Source organism: Phocoena sinus, chromosome 11 (assembly GCF_008692025.1).
Source record: "Phocoena sinus isolate mPhoSin1 chromosome 11, mPhoSin1.pri, whole genome shotgun sequence".
In the NCBI taxonomy this organism is placed as follows: Eukaryota; Metazoa; Chordata; class Mammalia; order Artiodactyla; family Phocoenidae; genus Phocoena; species Phocoena sinus.
Window position 1 is genome coordinate 42853944 of NC_045773.1, and position 22239 is coordinate 42876182.

General features: G+C 46.0%; 1 protein-coding gene across 1 annotated transcript in view; it reads right to left on the reverse strand.

The window, feature by feature from the left end:
- SCN10A (sodium voltage-gated channel alpha subunit 10) overlaps positions 1 to 22239 on the reverse strand; it is a 77769-nt gene that overhangs the window by 17503 nt on the left and 38027 nt on the right. Inside the window, exons 12-19 of the mRNA XM_032648888.1 lie at positions 21972 to 22080; positions 19618 to 19856; positions 16795 to 16968; positions 9055 to 9414; positions 6611 to 7057; positions 5145 to 5285; positions 3414 to 3537; positions 2252 to 2406 (exon numbers count right to left, since the gene is read on the reverse strand). Of these exons, the coding sequence (XP_032504779.1) occupies positions 2252 to 2406; positions 3414 to 3537; positions 5145 to 5285; positions 6611 to 7057; positions 9055 to 9414; positions 16795 to 16968; positions 19618 to 19856; positions 21972 to 22080 (1749 nt within the window). The remainder of the gene's footprint in view (positions 1 to 2251; positions 2407 to 3413; positions 3538 to 5144; positions 5286 to 6610; positions 7058 to 9054; positions 9415 to 16794; positions 16969 to 19617; positions 19857 to 21971; positions 22081 to 22239) is intronic.

Genomic DNA, 22239 nt, shown 5'->3' on the forward strand with positions numbered 1-22239 from the left:
CTCCGCCTTAGGAGACTATATCACCCCTCTGCGGGCAGCCGCAGCCAGTGTCTGACCATCCCCTTGCCTCAAGGTGGGACTGTCCCGTGAGGCCCTTTATGCTTCAGAGTTCCTGTGGGATCAGGCTGAGGCTGGGCTTCATGGGAACCCATGTCTTTTCCCAGCTCCATTCCCTGTTCTGTCCTAATTCCTTCACATGCTCCAGCTCAAAGCACACCCTCCACAAACTGCACAAGAATTCCTGCTTCTGGTTCTACTTCTAAAGCTAGACCTAAGACGGGAAATAAGCCAACATTTCCAAAGGAGTGCGCATAGGATATTCAATGCTTATTAGGAGTGAGCTTGGGGGTTAGTTACATTGCAGCCATCTAATGAGGTAGGAGGACCATATTACTGAGAAAATTTACTGAGAAATTACAGAATGCACAAATGTGGTTTCCGTTTTGTAATATTTATGTGTTACATGCATAAGAAAGATGGGAAGGAAATGCACCAAAATGTTTTCAAAGTGAGATTCTCTTTGACTGATAGGAAAATGGGTGATATTTTTTCTTTGCATTTCCCCATAATTTCCAAGCATTTTTTTTCTCTTTACTTTGTCAGATAAAAACTCATGTTATTTTTTTTAAAACGTATTCAAAGTAAAAGCATAAGGAAGACTAAATTTGGTGCCAGCCAGTTCAGTCCCTTGGGGAAGGAGATGGGGAGGGGAGGGAGAACACTGTGGTGGGGTCAGCAGCTGGTTTAGGATGTAAGCTCCCTGCCGGGAGGGGAGGGCAGGGGAGCAGCAGGGGTGTGTGGAGAAGGGGAGTAGAGGGCCAAGGGAAGGAGGTGATGAAGAAAGCACTTAGTCCTCATCAAATGATTGAGGTTATCATTTGCAGGATAGAGGGAAGGGCAGGTGTGGAGAATGCACTGCCCAGCCTCCCTTTGCCCCGCAGTGTGGCCTCTGCACTCAGGACTGTGCTGAGACTGCTATTCTAGGGGGGCCGTCACCACCCTGTGCCAGGGCAGTGGGCACCATCAGACGCTGCCACCCCCTCTCCAAGATGGCAGCCCAGCCTGCTCTGTGAGACTCCTCTCCCTCAGCTTTGTGCCCTTGCTGGCCTAGCTTTCCTTCCACCTCTCAGATCAAACCTTCTCACCTACCTTTGCTCCTCCCTAAGGCTGAGACAACACCCTGAGCAGTTTGGGCTCCCTTCCTGGGAAATATGGCATTTAAGTGGGTGCCCAGATGGTCAGCAGATTGTTTTCAGGGAGTAAATGGCACACAGGGAGCAAAAGGCAAGTGGAAACACTGGAAACCATGAATCAAGAGAGTGGGATGCTAGTCCTCCCTTTAACTAATGAGCTGGGAGCCTGAGCAGGTACCTCCGTGTCTTTAGGCTGTGACGTCCTCATCCATAAAATGTGGACAGCCAAGGATGAGTCCCTTCCTGTGTCTACGTCTACCTTGGTTCATTGGGAAAATGAGTTGAGACTGTGTAGTGAGCCTACGCCATGGTGCAGAGAGAACATCCTTCCTTGTCCTACAAAGCTCGACACCCAGCAAGGGGCTTAGGAAGTGTCTCTGAACTCAGAATCTAGAGGACTGTAAGGCCTTGTTTTTCAAAGTGTGGCCTGTGGACCAGTGTCAGCATCACGTGGGAGCTTGTTGGAAATGCAAGTTCTCAGGCCCCACCCCAGATCTACTGAATCAGAATCTGCACTTTAACAAGTTCCCCGGGTGATTAAATTTTGAGAAGTGCCGTTGTAATGCTTTGCCATGCACTTCGAGGGAGTGATAGCAGTACTTGCAAGCAGCTTGATAGGGCAGGGAAGGATGGTCCTTTTCGTACTGGGCCCTCAGAAAAGGGCAGTGTGTAGGGAGGTCAGAAGGTGGAAAATCAGGGGCTTTGGGATCAAATGAAGGCAAAGTTAGGTTTTCCTACTGACAAGCTGGGTAATCTTGGACAAGTCCCATAAACCCTTTGAGTGTCAGTTTTCCCAACAATAAAGTGGGATGTATACACTCACTGCTTGAAATCCAAGCAGCCAGGTGTAACAGGCCATGACACGGGCCCCTCAAGCACCTACCATGCCCTCCTGCTAAGAGGAGTCCTCGTGCTGGGCTGCAGCTCGCCTTCCAGCCACACGTTGGGGACTTTCAGCCCAGGAATCAGGGGAACCCACTGCTGCAGCTCCAGGGCCTTTGGATGGTGGAGACCCCACCTGGAGGGCTTTGTGGCATGGAACCCCTACCTCCGCTTACCAGCGCTCCACTGCTGAGCAGGATCATGAAGATGATAAAGCTCTCGAACCAGCTGTGCTCCACAATGACGTAGCAGGTCTTGCGCACCTGCCAGCCCATGGCCCATGGAAACTTGGAGCTGTTCACTTTACAGCAAGGACAGTGGCGAATGCAGCCTGTGGGGAGAGGGGACTGATGGTGAGTGATGTCCCACTAGTAAAGGAGGCATGTTTTGACTCCAGCCCTGAAGGGAAACCACTCTGCAGGGAAACCCACTTGCCGCTATTTTGGAAAAGAATTCTCTCCTGGAATATGAGAGAAGTGGGGTCCCTTTCAGGCGGTCTCTCCATTGTGCCCTTCAGGTGGCCCTCTCCACCACTGGTCTTGCCCACTCTCACCTCCTCCCAAGCCTCTTCCTCCCTACAGATGATAGCATAGCCCTTATCCATATCCCACCCTTTCTGGAGCTTTGACAAGACATGGGGCCTGAGCCTGGGGGTGTCTGAGGGGCTATGCCTTGAGCCTGTGCTGAACTGGGGGGTCTCCACATGGCTGGAATGGGGCCTGGGGGCAGCCCAGCTCAGGGTCACGTGAAAGTGGAAACTCAATTAAGTGGTTTCTTTGTTTAATTATTTAGGCCACACTTACTTTCATAGCATGAACTATATGTTTATTCACTTATTGCACAAATATCTATTGAGAATATAACAGGCTTCACTGTTCTAAACATTGAGGAAAAAGAAGAGTAAGACGCAGGTTCTGCCTTTAAGAGTCACATAGGAGATGCAGGGACGCAGGTGCATCATGGCCCTCCTCTGGGTCCTTTTACGTCCCAAGTCAAGAGTTTATGGTGGTGGCTACCTTTTCCCTTTCAGCCTCAAGAGGGCTGGTTTATAACTCAGTGAGGTGTTTTCGAGGGTGATGAGGAAGGCAGAGCATCTGTTTGCCATGTCTGATGTGGCATGAGATGCAGATCCCACCAGTCAGCTGCTGCGAGTCTGGCATCTGTGTTTGATGCTGGGCTCTCAAGCTTGGGAGTGAGGAGCAAGGGGCACTGCTTGCCTGTCTCCCCTGGACCCCAGGCCAGAACCCTGGACACAGAGGTGACCAGATGAGTACTTGTTGTGCTGGATTCTGGCCCTAATGAATGTCAAGTGGAGGAGGTCTGTGGCTGCCACTCTACCTTCTGTGAAGCAGTCATCTGGCTCATCGAGGTCATCCGCCAGCTCAGGGATCTTCCTCAGGATCTCCCCAAGATCCAGGCAGTCCACAGTGCTGCCTTCAGAGGAGCTCGTGTCGTCCACTCCCTGCAGGGCAGAAGCCCCGGCAGTGAACCCAGCTCTCTGAGGGGCCCAGTGAATCTGCACACTGTCACCACAGGTCCGACTGGCTCAGAGCTCCGAGATGCAGAGAGAGCCCCTCAGGGCTGGACCCACCACGGCGTCCCTTCTGTTTCGGTGCCTTGCCAGCTGAGCCCCAGAACAGTCATGCTCTATGAAGAGCCCCAGAGGTTCAGCTGTGTGAGGCTTTAAACCTCCAGGCCCCTGATGGAGGGCTGGCGATGGCCCGAGACACAGTAATTACACCCATAAAGACTCTCAGCCTTCACTGGGCTTGAATATTTAATCATGGAGCAATGCTGCAGGGGCCCTGTTGCCCTCCTGGCAGCTTCAGCCCTATAATGTCTCCAGATGAATTCAATTAGGAGCTGAAGCTGCTCTCATATTAGTAAACCTGATCGCTTGACTAATGGACCCAAATGGTGGGGTGGGTCCCCATCTGTCACTGTCAGACCCTCCCTGCCTGGCTAGGGTCATGGACAAAATCAAGACAAAAACAAAAACAACCCCCAGCAGTAGTGTACTGAAAACACCGAGTAGAGAAAACTAGCCAGGGGAGTCCTTAGAATGCTCAGCAGAAACATGTTCTCCATGCGTAGAAGATGGCAACCCTCACCCAACTGGAACCAAGAGGCTGGTGTTCACCCAGAGCCCTCAAATCCCTTCTTATCCCACCCTCTTCTCTCACCCCGCTGGGTCAGCCTTGCCCAGAGGCACACAGCCAGTGGCTGGCACTCCTCAAGCTGATGGGCTTGATAACTTTGGGATGAATTATGTCTTCCTTATCTTTGCTTGCCCGGGGCCTGGCACCATCGGCACTCAGTGGCTAGGTGTCAAGTTAACTTCTTGCATTTAATACAGATGCTAAATCTCTAGAGATACCTCTTTCAATGTAGCTTGTTTTCTTTAAAGATTTGTAATGAAACCACCAAGTTTATTTTTACCTCTTATAAGATCTTCTGCCTGCTCAGTCTATGTAAGTCTGTCAGCACAGCACTCAGTACAGATAGCCTCTCCCTGGCACCCGTCTGCTTTTGGCCCGAGAAGACAGTGTGGACAACAGAAAGCAGGGGTGGGAGGTGGGAGATGGTCACAGGGAAGACTTCCTCACCCACAGCAACTCTGACTTTTATCTGCTGGCTCTGAAAGATACTTAACTTTCTCTGTGCACTGTCTTTTGTTTCCTTTTTTCTTGGCTGTCATTTTCTGGGCACTTATTCCATTTCAGGCAGGAGCTAAACATTTGACAAGCAGCATCTCATTGAAGCTTCAAAAGAATCCTACCAAGTCGCCATTACCACTTAGCTTCCCAGATGGAGACACGGAGGCTCAGAGAGGTTGAGGAACAGGTCCTCGGTCCCCCAGTCTATGGAAGCTCATTCTTCCCGGTGAAATCATGCTGATTAGCCCAGAGGTTTGGAAGGACTTTAAAAATTCCCAAGATGAGACATGAGCCTCCACAGTTGAGCGTAGTCTGGAATACCCCACGCCCAGCCCTATCCTCCAGTCCCCTCCATCCCACTGGTCATTGTCCGGCAGGCTGTTTAACCTCTCCAGGAAGCTCACATACCTACCTCTGTAGGGCCCTGAGCAGGAGCCTCGTCTTTCCACTTCTCACCTAGGTATGGAGCCAGGTCCTCAGAGGACATTCCAGAACCTGAGCTCCTGGGTGGCAGGTGGTCCTCATATCTCCCGACTTGTGGCCGCTGCTCCTGCTAGTGAGAGAAAGCCCCAACTTGGGTACCTGGGCCCACCTTCAGCTAAGCAATTCTAACTTTGAAGAGTCATCTGCCAGAGCCAAGGACCTAATATATGCAACGAACATACATACATAGAGCCAGCTAGATCTGTGTGTAATATCTGGTGTCATTACTTACAAGTTGTGTGACACTAGGCAAGTTATTTAACCTCTCTTATTTTCATTTTTCCCATCTGAAAACTTGAGAAGGCAAGATCTACTTCATTTGGTTATTTTGATGACTAAATATGTTCATACTTGTGAAGCACTTTGCAAGCAGTGCTTGGCTCCATAGATGTTAGCCATGATCATTATCACTTGTCCAGGGGTCAGAGTGGTAGTGAACTTTGCCCTCTGGAGACCCCAAGAACCCTCAAAGTAATTGAAAATGACTCTGAGTGGAGACAGCGTCACAGAGTTTATGTCCTTTACTCTGGGGATGGTGACGCCCTGCCCTCGGCTGTCACCCAGACAAAGGCATGTAAAATATGGCAGCTGATAACAGCAGCTGCTGGAACACAAGAGCAGTGACAGCTGCGAGGGACGGAGGCTAGGGAAGAGCTACAGACTCAAAGCACAGCTGTCTGAGGCCACTTAGTGGCCTGGCCAGCAGCGCTCTGTCCCCGGGTCCCACAGGGACCGCTGCCTTCCTACATTGTGGAGACGTGCAAGCCCTGAGTTGTTGAGAAGAGGTTAACGAGGGTTGATTTATCAGCTTAAGGTAGAAAGGAAGTATGCAAAGCATTTAAAAATATATATATTACCCAAAAATATGCTTCAAATTCTTTGGTGCCAAAGGAACAAGTGTCATTTCCCTGTGACATCCCCTGTCGGGAAAAGCTGGATGAATGAGTCACATAACGATCAGGACTTTTTAGGCTGCTGGCGAAGATGAGACGAGACTCGCTCTTGGACAACATCCTGTTCTTAGAGCAATCTTATTAGCACCTCCTGCACAGAGCCTGGGTTGGGTGGAGCAAATGGGGCAGCTATATGAAAGACAATTTCAAGCAACTCCAAGTGGCCTGGGGCTCAAGCAATGCCCCTGCTCCCTGCTTGCCTGGTGAATTCTGACCCTTTCTTCCAGGCTCTGATTAAATGTCACCTCCTCCAGAAAGCTTGGCATGGCCTGTGCCTCCTTATGTGAAGGGGTCTCATGCCGGGCTTGTCTGGGGCTCTTCAAGGCTGCGCCAGCCCTGAGGTTGGAAAACCTCTTCATCAAAATTTCCCTACTGCCCCTTGTCACTCCAGCCCTAAGTCCCCACCCTGCTTCCTGTGGCTGTCCCGTGGGAGAACTCTCACCTGCCCTTGGGGGATCACTTCCTGCTGGGTGCTCTGAGCATCCTCCTCACCATCATCCTCCAAGTCATCGAGGTCAGACTCGCCCTCGGCAATGGGCACAGAGACCCATATGTTAGGATTGGTGATGAAGTCACTGTGGTCATCCCTGGGGCCTCCGGGAGCCAGGAGCCCTCCAGGGCTCCCCGCAGCCGTGTCAGCAGTAATGTGGTTCTCAGCTTTGGAGGTGGAGAGTGGGAGTTTCACCACCAGCTGGGGCTCTGCCTTGGGCCGGGGGAGCAAGAAGGGCCAGTTGAGGAAGCTGCAAAGGGCCTTCTTGATGCGCCGGCCTAACACCTGGATCCTCGCTAGGGCCACCTGCAGGTTGTTCACCTCCCCGTCGTCCTCTGGGGCTGTGAGGTTGTCGGTGCTGAAGGAGTTCAGCAGCAGGGCAATGAACAGGTTAAGCACCTGGAGAGAAGGCGTGGAAAGGAAGATCACTCAATCGATGAGCTGACCCCCTCCGTGGCCCACCAGGTCAGCAGCTGGGTGGCAGGACAGCCACACTGGGGCCTCTCTCTGCCCACCCAAGATGCTTTCCTTCTTGGGGGAACAGACATTCTGACAGCAACTGAGAGGAGCCTCGGGGATGCCCCAAGCAACTTGCTTCACGTGGACAAGGCTTGGAAGTACATTCCCCACCACAGAGGAGGGTCACCCCTGCTGAGCAAAGGGACATTCAGGGACAACAGAGAGAAGCAGGCATGGGCCTGCCCAGGACCACCCTCATCAGCCATACCCTGGTTTCTATTGCTCACTCTGGTATCCTGGCCACATCTCCTCTCTGCTTCCAACTTCGTGTCCTTCGGGACCCCCTACCTGTCAGAGTGGTTGTGAAGAGGAAATGGCACGAGGATATAAAAGTGCTCGGAAAGGCAAACTTCCTGCCTCAGGGTCAGGGGCCTCTGTGACACTGCAGGGATGGGGAACTCAGCCTGGAAGAAAGGAGTTTTGTCCAGCCCCCTACTCGGGAGAGCAGGCAGAAGGCACCTCTGGCTCAGGGACCCTGTTGGGAAAGACTTTGAAGAGTCTGAATTTGTTTTTTCATCCCCTCTCTTGGTTTAGCTTTCTCTTATCTGTAAAACTCTTATGGGAAAAGGATTCAAGTTTGTTGACTTCCAAGGCAATAAGAAAGGGGCTCCTGCAAGACATGGAAGCAACCCAAGTGCCCATCAATAGACGACTGGCTTAAGAAGATGTGGTCTATATATACCATGGAATATTACTCAGCCATAAAAAAGAATGAAATACTGCCATTTGCAACAACATGGATGGACCTAGAGAATATAATGCTTAGCGAAATAAGTCAGACAGAGAAAGAAAATTACTATATGATATCACTTATATGTGGAATCTAAAAAATAATACAAATGAATTTATATACAAAACAGAAACAGACTCACAGACATAGAAAACAAACTTATGGTTACCAAAGGGGAAAGGTAGGGGAGAGGGATAAATTAGGAGTATGAGATTAACAGATACAAACTACTATATATAAAATAGATAAGCAAAAAAGATTTACAGTATAGCACATGGAATTATACTCAACATCTTGTAATCATCTATAATGGAAAAAAACCAAATCGCTATTCTGTACATCTGAAACTAACACAATATTGTAAATCAACTATACTTCAATTAAAAAAAAAAAGAAAGGGGTTCCTAAAAATAACACCCTCCCCTCACCCTGGTCAAGGCTGGGAGAGCAAAGGCACCCAGAACTTGAGGGAGTGGAGACAACTGAAGCCAAGGAGCCAGACTGGGCCAGAGAAGGGGTGCTGGGGCCAATTGGGAGAAAGGCCTCCAGAGGGGCTCCCCGCAAACCTGAGAGTGGATTTTGTTATTGTCATGGCATTGGATGTTGTCCAGGATCCAGCTCCTCTCCTTCCTCTTGTCCCATTGTGCCTCCCCTCCTGCTCCTAGCTAGAACCTATGTAACTCTACTCCCCCCCACCCCTGACAGGAATACCTTCTGAGAACCCTAGAATGGGGAAGGGAAATTTTCCTTCAACAACTAACAGCTACCATTTATTGACTTCCTGCCTTGGCCCAGAAACTGCACTAGGCAATTTGTGTATGTTGTTCCTGTAATTTAATTCTCCCAGTAAGCCCATAAGTAAGCACTATTTTCTTGATTTTAAGGAAATTAAAGCTTGGGAGATTGTCTCTTGTGCTGGGTCACCCAACTTTACTAGAGGTGGAGCTGGGATTCTACATCAGGTCTTTCCTGCTCTGTCATATGGGCTTATTCCAGCTGCTTCCCAACAGATATTTCTCATGTGTCCCGCACAACTTGGAAAAGTGTGAAGACTTTTCAGTCAGGGAGGTACAATGTGGGCAAGACATGTGCAATGTCAGACTTTCTAGGATAATATGGAAGTCTCCTGCATTGCCCATGCACTCACCACCAGGTTGCCCAGCACCATAACCGTCAAGAAAAGGATGAGGCAGATGGACTTCTGGCCGACTTCCATGCAGGCCCACATGTTCTCAATCCACTCTCCACAGAGGATCCGGAAGACAATGAGGAAGGAGTGGAAGAAGTCGTGCATGTGCCAGCGTGGCCATTCTTCGTTAGGTGCTGAGATTTTGCGCCGGTTGTCACGGTAGTTGTCCCCGAGGAGCTGCTTGCCAACCAGAGCAAAGACGAAGACAATGATGGCCAGGATGATGGTGAGGTTCCCCAGAGCCCCCACCGAGTTGCCGATGATCTTGATGAGCGTGTTTAAGGTCGGCCATGACTTGGCCAGCTTGAAGACCCGCAACTGCAGAGAAACAGAGACCGTGTCAGGTCCTGGTGGCTGCTTCCATCACCTTTCATCTCAAGTCTTGGCCAGAAACAGAAAAAGCACAAGGTAGCTCATTCCATCAATGTGGGTTGATCCCGGGAAGCTGCTTTCAAAGACCTTTCTTCGTATGTCACCAGTTACTCAAAAATATGACCAACTCTATATGGTCCCTATGTACTACTAATGTGCTCCACTGACTGTGGCAAAGTCAGGGGTCTCATATTGGGGTGTTGGTCGTGTGACGTGTACTCTGTTCTATAGCCACAAGCCTCCCGGATGTAGATCTATTCTGTGGGGTGGAGTGGGGTATGATGGAGCTCATAAATGTGTGAGAAGAGCCCACCTTTGAGCTGAAGAGAGGCTAGCTCCCTGCAGGTAGGGCACAACCCACTGCATTTGAGAGGTATTGGCTACCCATCATCTTGGGGCATTTCTCATCCTGAGGCCTTGGACAACATCTTTTACCCCCACCATCTCTGAAATGGTAAGTATCTGTGATTTCATGAACCTGGGATTCATATGTTTATTTAATTGACCAACCAATCTACCTACTTTGTTGGACACCAGCCACGCACATACATAGCACTGTACTAGCCTGTGAGGTATATGGAGAGAAGTCTGTGGACTCCTGTCCTCATGGAACTAATGGTTTAGTTGCAGAGATAAGGCAAAGACCCAGAAAGTCTTCACTGTAAACCCAAATGTGCTAAGTCCCACAGGAGAACAAAAGCACCATGCATAAAGATGCCTAAACATTTAAAAAATACATTTGTGTGGTTCTCTAATTTGTTAGAAAGAAATATGTGAGCTCAGCTGTCATGGGGTATTTATGGAGCCCTTACTAAGAGCCAGGCACTGGCCAAGGAGCTGGGATGCTGTGCTGGACAGAGTAGCAGCAGTTTTATCACGCAACACAGCAATAAGTCCCAAGGTTTAATCCTCTTATGCAGGAAGCTCCATACATATTTTTCTTTGTGAGGGAGGCGGTCTGTGTTCACCTTAGATCTAATCTGGAACTTATTTTAATGAGGATGCTTTACTTTTGGAATAGAATGCAAGGTAAGTCTAACGTCTGCCCTCTACTGAGGAGGTCACCACTTGGTGATGAAATGGGCCTCGAACTTGTGAAGAATATCAGAAGATGGAATAATATGGTAGACTATATTGGGTCCCCCTTGGGTTCCCCTTTCCATCAAAAAGTTACTAAAAATGCTAGATAATAAAATCTTAAGTGCATTAATGATCTGTCAATAAAATAAGTAATTCTTTAGCCAAAAATTAAATAACTACGGGAATTCAGAGATATAAACAGATTGCTGAAGTCAGCTTTTCTCTGAAGACATTTGCAAAATTGATGAATCTGAGCATAAGTTTTAATGGTCTCATGAGGCACAGCAATCAGGAAACACATCCCAGGGCTGCCTAAGGTAGACAGTATAACAGGAATTTCTCCCACCATTAAGGCAAGATCCCATAAGAAATATCTCTCAAGACAAGGGCATGGGACTTCCCTGGTGGCGCAGTGGTTAAGACTCTGTGCTCCCAATGCAGGGGGCCTGGGTTCGATCCCTGGTCAGGGAACCAAATCCCACATGCATGCCACAACTAAGAGTTCTCATGCCACAACCAAGGAGCCAGCGAGCTGCAGCTAAGGAGCCCTCCTGCCGCAACTAAGACCCGGCACAACCAAATTAAAAAGAAAAAAAAAGATAAGGGCAAATTGAACAGCAAATTTTAGATAAAACTGAGAGAGGTTACTGCCAGAAGGCACTCACTGAAAGAAATTCTAAATGATGCACTTCAGGCGGAAAGAAAGTGATCCCAGAAGGAACGTATTATGTGCAAGAATGGATAAACAGCAAGGAAGCGCTGAGTATGAGAGTGAATCTAAACAAACATTGAATGGACACAACGGTAAAGTTTCACAGGGTAGGGCAGAGATTGGCTATATGGTCACCATTCACCTTTACTCCTCTCAGACACAAAAGAAGACTGTTTTCCCACTTTACTTGCAAATAGTTGAGGTCATATTATTGGGCTCTGGCTGATGGAATGGAGATGGAGACAGAAGTAATGTACACTGCTTTCAGGCAGAGCCATAAAACATCATGCACTTTCTCTTCCCCTCCTATGGCCACCATGGAGGCCACCCATTGAAGATGGTGGTGACATTACACCATCCTGAGTCACTGAGTTACTACTTGGAGCAGACAAACCAGGAGAGTTTCCCAACCAGTACTGAATATGCTGTAAACATAAACCTCTATTATGTTAACTCACAGATTTAGAGATTGTCATTACAACTAGTTGTACTTCTCTTGAGTAATGTAGAAATTGGTACATTGAAGAGAGCCATTTCAACACATTGGATATGTGGCACTGGCTTAGTGATCCCGTGGTGTACAACAAGGAAACTGATAGAAGAATCCTTGGAAAGAGTTGATCTGTGTTGCAGGGGCAAAATGATTGTCTGCAATAATTCTGGGGCAGATCATGAACCAGTAACACCAGGCAAAGGGTCTGTAAAACAGAACCTTAGTATCATGTGTCAGTTGTAGTTGGTTACGTTTGTCAAGACATTACAAGAAAGAGATGAGTTCAGGGAATATTTGGTTGATTGATAAGAAATAAAAGGAAATAGAATCCAGAAGTTTAATGTACAACTGAGTCACTTTGCTATACAGCAGAAATTAACACAACATTGCAAATCAACTATACTTAAATAAAATAAAATAATCCAGAAGTTTAGAGTCTTGAAGGTTTAGGGAAGTACATTGCTTTAGAGCTCAAAGAGTGAGCAATGGGATTAAGTCTTTATGAGTTCAAGACCAGTTAAATTTTTCAATGAAATGAAGCACATCTTAGCAAAGATGCTATTAATGGTGTAGCCACCATTTGAGGCAGAGAGAGGCAGAAGGACAAGAGAGCAAAGAAACAAAGCGGAACTGAGAACTTTGTCAAAGAAAGCACTCTGGATGTATAACACACACAGAGGTCTGAAACCATCTAAGTTTTGAAGGAATTGTATTGCAAAAGAAACCATGAGCCCTGACTAAAAAAGCCTTTGACTGTGTAAACTTTGCCATCTTTCCACAAGCAGGAGGCAAGCTTTGAAGGTTGTACAGGCCTTCAGATATGGCACAGTCACTTCTAGAAGGAGTCCCACCTAGAGCTGACTGGCTTGCATCAGACTATGACATGAGTGAGGAATAAACCTTTATTGGGCTAAGCTACTGAATTTTCAGAAGTGTTTGTACAAATCTGGAATTATTTATCATCAATTAAGTCATATAGCTTTTAAAAACAAGATAAAATTAAAATAATTAACACGATAGTAAGTTGGGAAGGGGTAACCAGAATAAAAAGTTGTCCTGAAAAGTAAAGATTTTAGCTAACTTTTGACTTTAAGTTAACAATACACGCTGTCATTTCTAAGGTAACCACTCAAAGAATAGAAACAGAGTATTTAGTTTCCAAACCAATAAAGGAGGAAAATGGAACAAGGAAAAACAAACAGTCCAAAATAAATCAAGGAGAGAACAAAAATGCTAGAACAGAGGAAACAAATAGAAAACCGAGAATATAATGATAGACACACATCCAAATATATCAGTATTCACAATAAAATAAGTAGACTAAATGCTTTGGTTAGAAGACAAAGAGTGGATTGAATAAGAATCCAAAATCTGACTGCATGCTATTTACAGTAGACATATAACAACCTTAAAGATATGCAAAGGTTGGAAGTGAAATGATAGATAGAGATATATGAGGCAAATTCCAAACTAAAAGAAAACAGAGTTGTTTAATTACTACAGGCAAAAGAGACTTTTAAGGCAAAAAGCATTTCTAGGGATGAACAAGGTCAATTCTCACTGATAAAAGTTTCGCTCCACTGGGAAGATATAATAACTTAAAATATGTATGCATTTAATAACATAGCCTCCAGATAGAACTGTAAGGAGAAACATCATGCCGTAATCATAGTGAAAGATATTTTTATACACTACCATCTCAGTAATTGCTAAAACAAGCAGGCAAAAATAAGCAGGGATATAGAATATCTGGACTACACAATGAACTTTCTCTACCCAATGGATATATATGCAGAGTATTGCACCATACAACTGCAGAAGACGCATTCTTTTCAAGTGCATAAGGAACATTTTCACTATACTGAGCCAAAACGAGATTATCAATAAATTCCAAAGCATTAAAATCATACAGTGTATGTTTTCTGAGTATAATACAATTAAGCTAGAACTCAATGGCATAAAGATAACTAGAAAAACCACATACATTCCAAAATTAAGAACCATGCTTCTAATTAGCCTTTGAGTCAAAGAATAAATCAAATTTGAAATTAGGAAATATTTAGAACCAAACAATAAGGAAAATTCTGGGGCTTCCCTGGTGGCACAGTGGTTAAGAATCCGCCTGCCAATGCAGGGGACACGGGCTCGAGCCCTGGTCCGGGAGGATCCCACATGGCTGTGGAGCAACTAAGTCTGTGCGCTGCAGCTACTAAGCCTGCACTCTAGAGTCCACGAGCCACAACTACTGAAGCCCGCACGCCTAGAGCCCGTGCTCCACAACAAGAGAAGCCACCACAATAAGAAGCCCGCACACCAACGACGAAGAGTAGCCCCCACTCGCTGCAACTAGAGGAAACCTGCGCATAGCAACAAAGACCCAATTCAGCCAAAAATAAATAAATAAATTTTAAAAATAAATAAATAAAATAAGGAAAAATCTACATATTAAAGCAGTTCTTAGAAGGAAATTGAAGTCTTCAATGAATATATTGGAAAAGGAAATAGGCTGAAAATTCCAACCTAAGAAGTTAGTAAAGAATAAAATATGTGGAATGTAAGCTGCAATTAAGATAAGATGTAGGATTAATTGAAATAGAAAACACCAATGAAGTAGAGAGGGTCGACAAGCTAATAGGTGGTTCTTTGAAAAGACATTAAATTGACGATCTTTGGCGAGGTTAATAAAAATAGATAAAAGAAAGCACAACTGACTATTTTTAAAGAAAGAAAAGGATAACATAAGTACATGTGATATGGAGCATTAAAATGTAACAGCATAGCGTATATAACTTAGTGTCAATAAAATTAAAAATTTAGATAAGAAGGAAATTTTTTTAGAAAAATAATAACTTACCAAAACCAATCTGAGAAATTGAAAATCTGAGTAGTTTCACAGCCATTAAGAAAATTAAATCAGTAATGAAAAATCTTGACTTACAGATGGCTTAATTAGTGAATTCTACCAAACTTACAAGAAACAATAATTCCAGTCTTACCCAAAGATTGGGTGTAGAAGAAGAGGAATATTCCTTACTTCTTTTTATGGAGATTAGCATAACCTTGATGCCTAGATACTAAAACCTAGCAAGGACAATGCAAGTAAGGAAAATTACAGGCCAAATATTACTGATCAATATGGAGGCAAAATATTTCTTTAATTATTAGCAAACTGAATCTTCCAATGTATAAAAAGTGTATCACGATCAAGCTGGGTTTATCCCAGGAATGCAAAGTTTATTTAACATTAGAAAATCAATTAGTATAATTCACTGCTTTAACAGATTAGAGAAAATCATGTGATTATCTTAATCATGCAGAACAATTGTGTGATAAAATTAAACATCCATTCATGATTAATATTCTTAACAAAAGAGAACTTCCGGGCTTCCCTGGTGGCACAGTGGTTGAGAGTCCGCCTGCCGATGCAGGGGACGCGGGTTCGTGCCCCGGTCCACGTGCCGCGGATCGGCTGGGCCCGTGAGCCATGGCCGCTGAGCCTGTGCGTCCGGAGCCTGTGCTCCGCAATGGGAGAGGCCACAACAGTGGGAAGCCCGCGTACCGCAAAAAAACAAAAACAAAAGTAAACAAACAAAAAAGAGAACTTCCTAAACTGATAAAGGAGTTTTTTAAAAAAATCTTCTTAAAAAACCTCCCACAAATATCAGACTTGCTAAAATACTGAAAGCATTTTCTCTGAGATCAGGAAAACAGCAAAAATGTGTGCTATTAACACATCTTTTCTACAGTGTACTGGATGTCCTAACCAGCACAGAAATATAATAAAAAGAACCAAATGGTATAAGGATTAGAAAAGAAGAAACAAAACTCATCATTTGCATATGATATGATTCTGTTAACAAATTTAAAAGATTGCATAGATAAGGCATGAGAATTAATAACAGAGCTATCTGGATCCAAAAATATTAAATAGCAAAGTGCTAGCAAAAAACAAAACAAACAAACAAAAAAACAACCCAAACCCCAGAAAAGAACATTTAAAAAGAGGTTTCATTTGAAATAGCGTAATGAACTAGGGAATATCTAGGAATAAATCTAGCAAAAGATATGCAGGAAGTCCCTTATGGAGAAATTATAAAACTATTGAAAGACTGAAATAAATAGATTGTGTGCCATTTTTGTGGATCAGAAGACTACATAACATAAAGGTTATATTTCTTCCCAAACTGATCTATAAATTACTGCAGTCCTAATAGAAAAAAAAACCCCAAACCCAACAATTTTGTGTGTAGGTGGGTATGTAACTTGGCAAATTGATTCTAAAATGAAGTGCAGGGGCCACGATATTCTTGAAGAAATAAAACAAGGTCGGTGACTTGCCTTACAGACACAGACATCAGGGGGACATCTCTTTTGTTAAGAATAAGGTAACGCATCCTGCAGAAGGCGTCCTGGAGCTGAGTTGGGAGAAGAGCCAGGACGGGAGGCAGTTTTTGAGGTGGGTGAGACATTGGGGCTGTGATTTGGGGACCAAGGGAATCAGAGGATGATCAGAGCTGGGACTCTGGAGTCAGGCAGCCTGGCTTTGAAATGCAGGTCTGAGGCTCACTCAGCAGCAGGGAGACTTTGGGCCATCATTTAACCACTCTGTCTCAGTTTCCCTCATCTATCTGTGGTGATAGTAAAAGCAACTCTCTCAGGGTGATGTAAGCATAAAATGAGATGTGTTATGTCAAGGGTTTAGCTCTGTGCTTCATGCATTGTCAGAACTCAAGAAAGAGTAGTTGCTATGATTATCATTTACTGTTATTTGGTAAGAGAACAAGAGGGTGCTAGGAAGTCTCCTCTTAGCGCAGATGAGGGGAGCCAGGCCCAGAGAGGAAAGGGCACACCCCCACTTTGAGTAAGTGCAAAGCACCACATCTCTGGCTCCCAGGAGCTATGCCCTGCCTCCTCCCACAGGGAACGAAGAGGAAGAGGGAGCTGGCTGGTGGGGTCCCCAAAGGACAGAGTCCGTTTCCAGCGGGGAGCCTCCTTGGATGTCCACGTGGAGGTTCCCCAAGTTGCCAAAAGAGTACATTACCAGGCGGAAGGTCCGCAGCACTGTCAGGCTCCCCTTCCTGACCGCACCCAGCTCTATCAGGCTCACTGTGACGATGATGCAATCAAAGATGTTCCACTTCTTCTGGAAGTAATAGTAGGGATCGAACGCTATGATTTTGAAGACCATTTCAGCAGTAAAAAACACGGTAAAGACCTGTGGACAGAAACAGGGATCCATCTCAGCAGGGTCTGTGGGGTCGGGTGACAATGACAAATAGAGCAGGGGGAAAATGTCGTGTTTATAAAGTGGCAAATCCCTTTACCTCGTTTTTATTCTGTTTCTATATTATCTGCAGGCTCCTGACGGATTGGGGATGGGAACACTCAGTGTGGCAGCAGAGAGAAATCTCTGGATCAGTGCTCAGGGAATACACATTAGTGTTTCCATGCTTCAGTGTTTCCGTTTGAATGGTGTTGGACATGGAGTGAGTGGATAATCATTAGGATAATAATTATTATATAATTATGTAAATGAGAAGTCAATCTGGTTCAGTAGTTTAAAAGCAGGGATCGTGGGGCAACACAGACCCAGAGAAAAATGTCAACTCAGCCATTCCTAGCTTGTATAAGCTTGGACAAGGAGTGCATCCTCTCTACCTCAATTTCCTCATCTGTATAATGGGCTTTAAGTGAGATAATGCATACGCAATTTTAGCAAAAGTCCTGGCAGACAGTACTTCATTAATCAATAATAGCTATTAGTAAGAACAATAATAATACATTGTCTCTAAGATTCTTTCAGCTCTGAGTATCTTTAATGGTCTTAAACAGGATAGAATTCTGACATTGAGAGAGGTCAGGGCCAGGCTTGGGTCACACAACAACCAGCAGGGAAGGGTGACAGGTAAGGAAGAAACCAAAGATCAGAGTCAGGTGTTTTTCTCTCATTTGTTCTCATCAGAGCTTCTCGCTAACCTGGGAAACAGAGGTAGTTACATCCCTTTTACAGAGAAGGAAGTGGCTGAGAGTTTAAGGGACTTGACTGATGCCACAAGACAGCAACTGTGAGATGCAAAGAGCATCTACTGAGTGCCCTTTGTAGGCAAGTCAGCGTGGTGTGGTGTGGGGGTGGAGCGATGAGGTCCTGTGCCCTAGAGAGACCTGGGTCACCTCTGGCTCCACCTTCCCCACCTGTGCTACCTTGGGCAGGATACTGAACCTCTCTGAGTCTTAAGGCTCTCTTTTGTGCTGCGAGGGTGGTGATAACCTCATAGCGCGTTGTGACGCTGAGAAAACACTTATAAAGCACCTGACTCATCATAAGCACCACACAGTGCCTGCCTTTCTTTCTTTTTTAAAAAATGGCACTGGGCTCTGTCACAGTGGTAAAGGCCTTTGGTCTTTCTTGCCTCAACTTCTCCAACTGTAAAAAGGTGCGGGCTCAGAGGTCTCTTCCATCTGACCCTTTGGGGTCTATGATGACTTCTTGGCAATAAGCTCTCCCTTCTCTTTCCATTTCCCCTTTTCATATCAACTTTACATAGCATGTGTCTTCTTAGCCTAGGTGCTGCTGAAACGTAAGGCATGCTGGCTCCACAGTATCCCAGAACCTACTGGCATCATTTTCACATCCCTGGATTCTGGGAAAGGGGGAGATTTCTGGAGAAGAGCAGTCACATTTCCTCTGGGACCCCTCCTTCCACCTAAGTCTGCAGCCTACAAGGAGTTAGAAGAGCTGTATGGTCCTGGTGGAACTAGTAAGTCACCTGCAGTGGAGTGGACAGTGGTGTGGACATGGAGGCAGGACCCTGACCTTCACAGCTTCTGCTTTTCTTGTGTGCATGTGCACGCGCACACACACACACACACACACACACACACACACACACACACGAGCACGTCCTGTGATGGGGTTTAGCACCCAGGAGTTGAGAGGTGTGAGCTTCAGAGCCAGTTGGCCTGGGTTCAAATCTTGATGCTGTCACTTACTCACCTCTAGCACCCTGGGCAAATTAGTTAACCTCCTGTGCCTCCGTTTTTCCATCTGTGAAGGGGCATAATAATAGTACCTACCATATTGGGGTTTTGTGACAATAACATGAGATAACCCATGAGAAGCATCTGAGGCCATGTCTGGTCTTGAGTAGGTGATCACATAAAGTTGGCTATCATTACTGTTCCTGTGGGGCACAGGCTGAGGACAGTTCTCCTCTGAGTCTGACACTTTACTCAGCATGTAGGGAAATCCAGTATGGACTTTGTGTTGTTCAAAGAAAATTATACTACAAAGTTACGGAGGAAAATTTAAAGGAAAGTCCTGTCTGAACCAGATTTTTAAAAAAGTTCTGACTCCCTGACACTTTTGTGACAACAGCAAGCATGATCTCAGGTGCCCTCTCTCTCATTACCTTCCCCTCCCTCCCCCACTCTTCTGCACTTAAATGACAGCATTGAAAAACCACAGACACTGTGTTTTGCAGTCACAAAAGCAATAAAATTGGAAGGAAATTTGCAAGTCCATAGGTTGTCTTTAGATGGGAAAGTGGCATTTATCATCATTTCGAGGTAGTGGCAGCTGCAATGCTGAGAATTCAGGTGGCTGTCCTAAGTTCTGCAAAGGGGAGGCTAGCTGCCCCTAGGTCAGGGCTCTCTCTGTCCACTTCCCTGTGCTCGTTCATCCCAAAGCAATTCCCAGCAGCTCAGCCTGGTCCTCCAGACTTGACTTCCTGCACTAAGTGTCCACACATCTCCCACACTGCTCTCAGCCAGCAAGATCAACACTCCAGTGAATGAGGGCATGCTGCTACCCCACCCAGAGCCCCACAGATCGGACAGCACAGGCAGTGGCTGCCAGGGCACTCACAATGTTGCCAATCTGAAGCATGGCTTCGAAAGCGGGACTCATGCCGTAGTGCTCCATGGCCATGAAGATGGTGTTCACCACAATGCACAGGGTGATTGTGAGCTCTGCAAAGGGGTCTGTCACAGTCGCGAAGAGAAGGGTCTTAAGCTTCACCCACGTGGGGCAGCAATCCCAGATCAGATACTTCCGAGCCAAGCTGGTCAAGCAGGGTGGGCACCTCTGTTTAGACTCCTCGAGTTCTGCATCACAGGTGTGGTCAATGACAGCTGTCAGCCGGGCATGGACTCAGACCCCCACCCCATGGCCAGCTCCTAGACCTTGTCATTACTTATAACTCCCATTATAACACCTTATAACACCTCCCATCTCCACTCCAGCACTCACCCTTTTCCTCCTTTTTCAGCCCCTGTAGTCTAGCAAGTGCAACCCAACCTCTGTCCCCATTCAGTCCTCCAAACCATGGACCGTACACTTTTTAACCATCCATCGCATAGGTCATGCATGTCTTTGCTTCTCAACTTACCCAGCTTACATTTCATGTCCACCCCCTTTATACTCCCTTGCAGACACCTCAGTTCCCTTGCCCTCTCCCCCCTCCATTGTACTTGCCTGGCAAAACCCCAACTCTGAATAAACCCAACATGGAGATGACTCTGTACCTGTGCCCACCCAACTGAACCTGGTTGGGAAAAATACACAACCACGCTGACTGGTCCCAGCTTGTCACTGCCCTGTGTTTCTCCATTTCATTCCTTCAATCTTCCAGACCAGCATTTCTCTCTACCTTCCCTCTCCTCCAACCTCTCCCTCCTCCTCCACCTCTCTAATCCTCACTCTCTGCTGATGAGTTATTATTAAATAGTTATCCATGAGCAAAAATAACAACAACACTGTTGTTACTAGCATAGGTACACATTTCTCAAAACACAAACTCAGTTATGCAAGAAATGTAGCTTACGGGGTTTTCTCTCCTGTAACTGAATTCAATTTATACTTCAAGCCTCCAACCAGGGGACTTTGTTTTGGTTAATTCAACGTCTGCTACTACTTCGTTATCTGAAGTTGTGTCTGAGTTCTGGGGAGCTGAAGGTTGGTGGAGGGTTGAGCTGGTCCTAAGTCATTGCCAAGTGTATTTCACTTGAGTCATCAATGTTCCCATTTGGTTGTTGCTGGTGGGAGAGCCATGGAGATGGCTGTTCCCTCTTTGCCTCTCACTCATCTCCTTCTGCAGCCTTCAATGGGAACAAGGTGATCATCCAAATACTCTCCTGTCATGCTGGCGCCACAGGGCACCCTTTGAGTCTGCCTCAGTTCTTCTCTACCCAGGCATGTTACTGGCCCATGCTACCCTACGGTCTCTGTGTCATACTAGGCATGAGGGTCTCTGTCTAAGACTTGCCGCCTCCGGCTTCACCTAGAAAGTAAGGTACAGGTTGGCTCTGTTTTCAAATCACTCAAACATTTTTTTGTTGTTGTTGTCTGTTGTCCACCATGCCCTCCCCTACAGTTAGAATTCAGCCCAGGGCTGGGAGGAGAGTACACAGGGCCCCTTCTCAGGGACACACCAACATCCAAACTCCTTTCTCCATCCTCCAGCTCAGGACATTTTAAATTTGTCCAGAGGAGACAAATAACTAGATATGACTAAGGCCATGTTTCCCATGCCCTGAGGCAAAAGAAAGGCTGGATAAGAAGACAGGTCTTATACTCAGGGTGAGAAGGATATAGCCGTGCTCTTTGGTACTTGAGTGCCAGGCGGCCATTCTCTTCCTCCACCCTGTGGCTTGGTGTAAGCAGTTAGAATTTAGATCCATCCCTGGGGAGGCTGAGTGGATTCCCACCTGATTGATGGAACCCTGAATTGACAAGGATTTAGTTAAACTGAAGGATTAATTTACTTAAACTGCCTTCTAATGTTCAGCACGAGCTTGAGACAGAAATTAAGTTATAACCATAAAAGTCACTGCCATGAAACACATGGGAACAATTTTTCCATGTTTGAAAATTAAAGACTGTTAAGTTTCTTGCATACCTGAGTGGTAGCTTGAAATTCTCTGTGCCTGCTGGATCACTTTTTAAAATCCAGTTTTGTGAATACATATGAAGCCGGTGATAATTGGAACAAGAAATGAACTAGAGCATTTCATTCACTGGATTCTATTGTTTTTGAAAATTTATCCACATTTTAAAAACCACACTGATAAAGGGTAATGGGGACAAGGGCATAAAAATGAGGAGTATCTCAGGACACAGAGATGGGTGCTCTTCGACACAGGTTTGGGGCATCCCATCTTCTGCTCATATGGGGACTCCTCATGGCACAGTGAGTGGAAGTTCCAATGAGCAATACTTACCCTCGAGGACAGAGGTCATGATACTGACAACACTCATTGCCCTTTGGGTTCGGAGAGGTTCATTCAAGTATTCTGCTGTCAAGTAAGTCTTCTGTCCTGCATCAGATACCTGCTGGGACACAAACAGAGTCAAGACATTCCCCTAAAGTCTTCAGTGGCAAAAACAGATCATTCAGCCTCTTATTGGCCTCTCTTGGGTGGTTGTGAGCTGCCCAGTGAAGCTACGGTCCTCTGCAGTCATGCTTGGAGTAAAGGGGCTACTCCATGA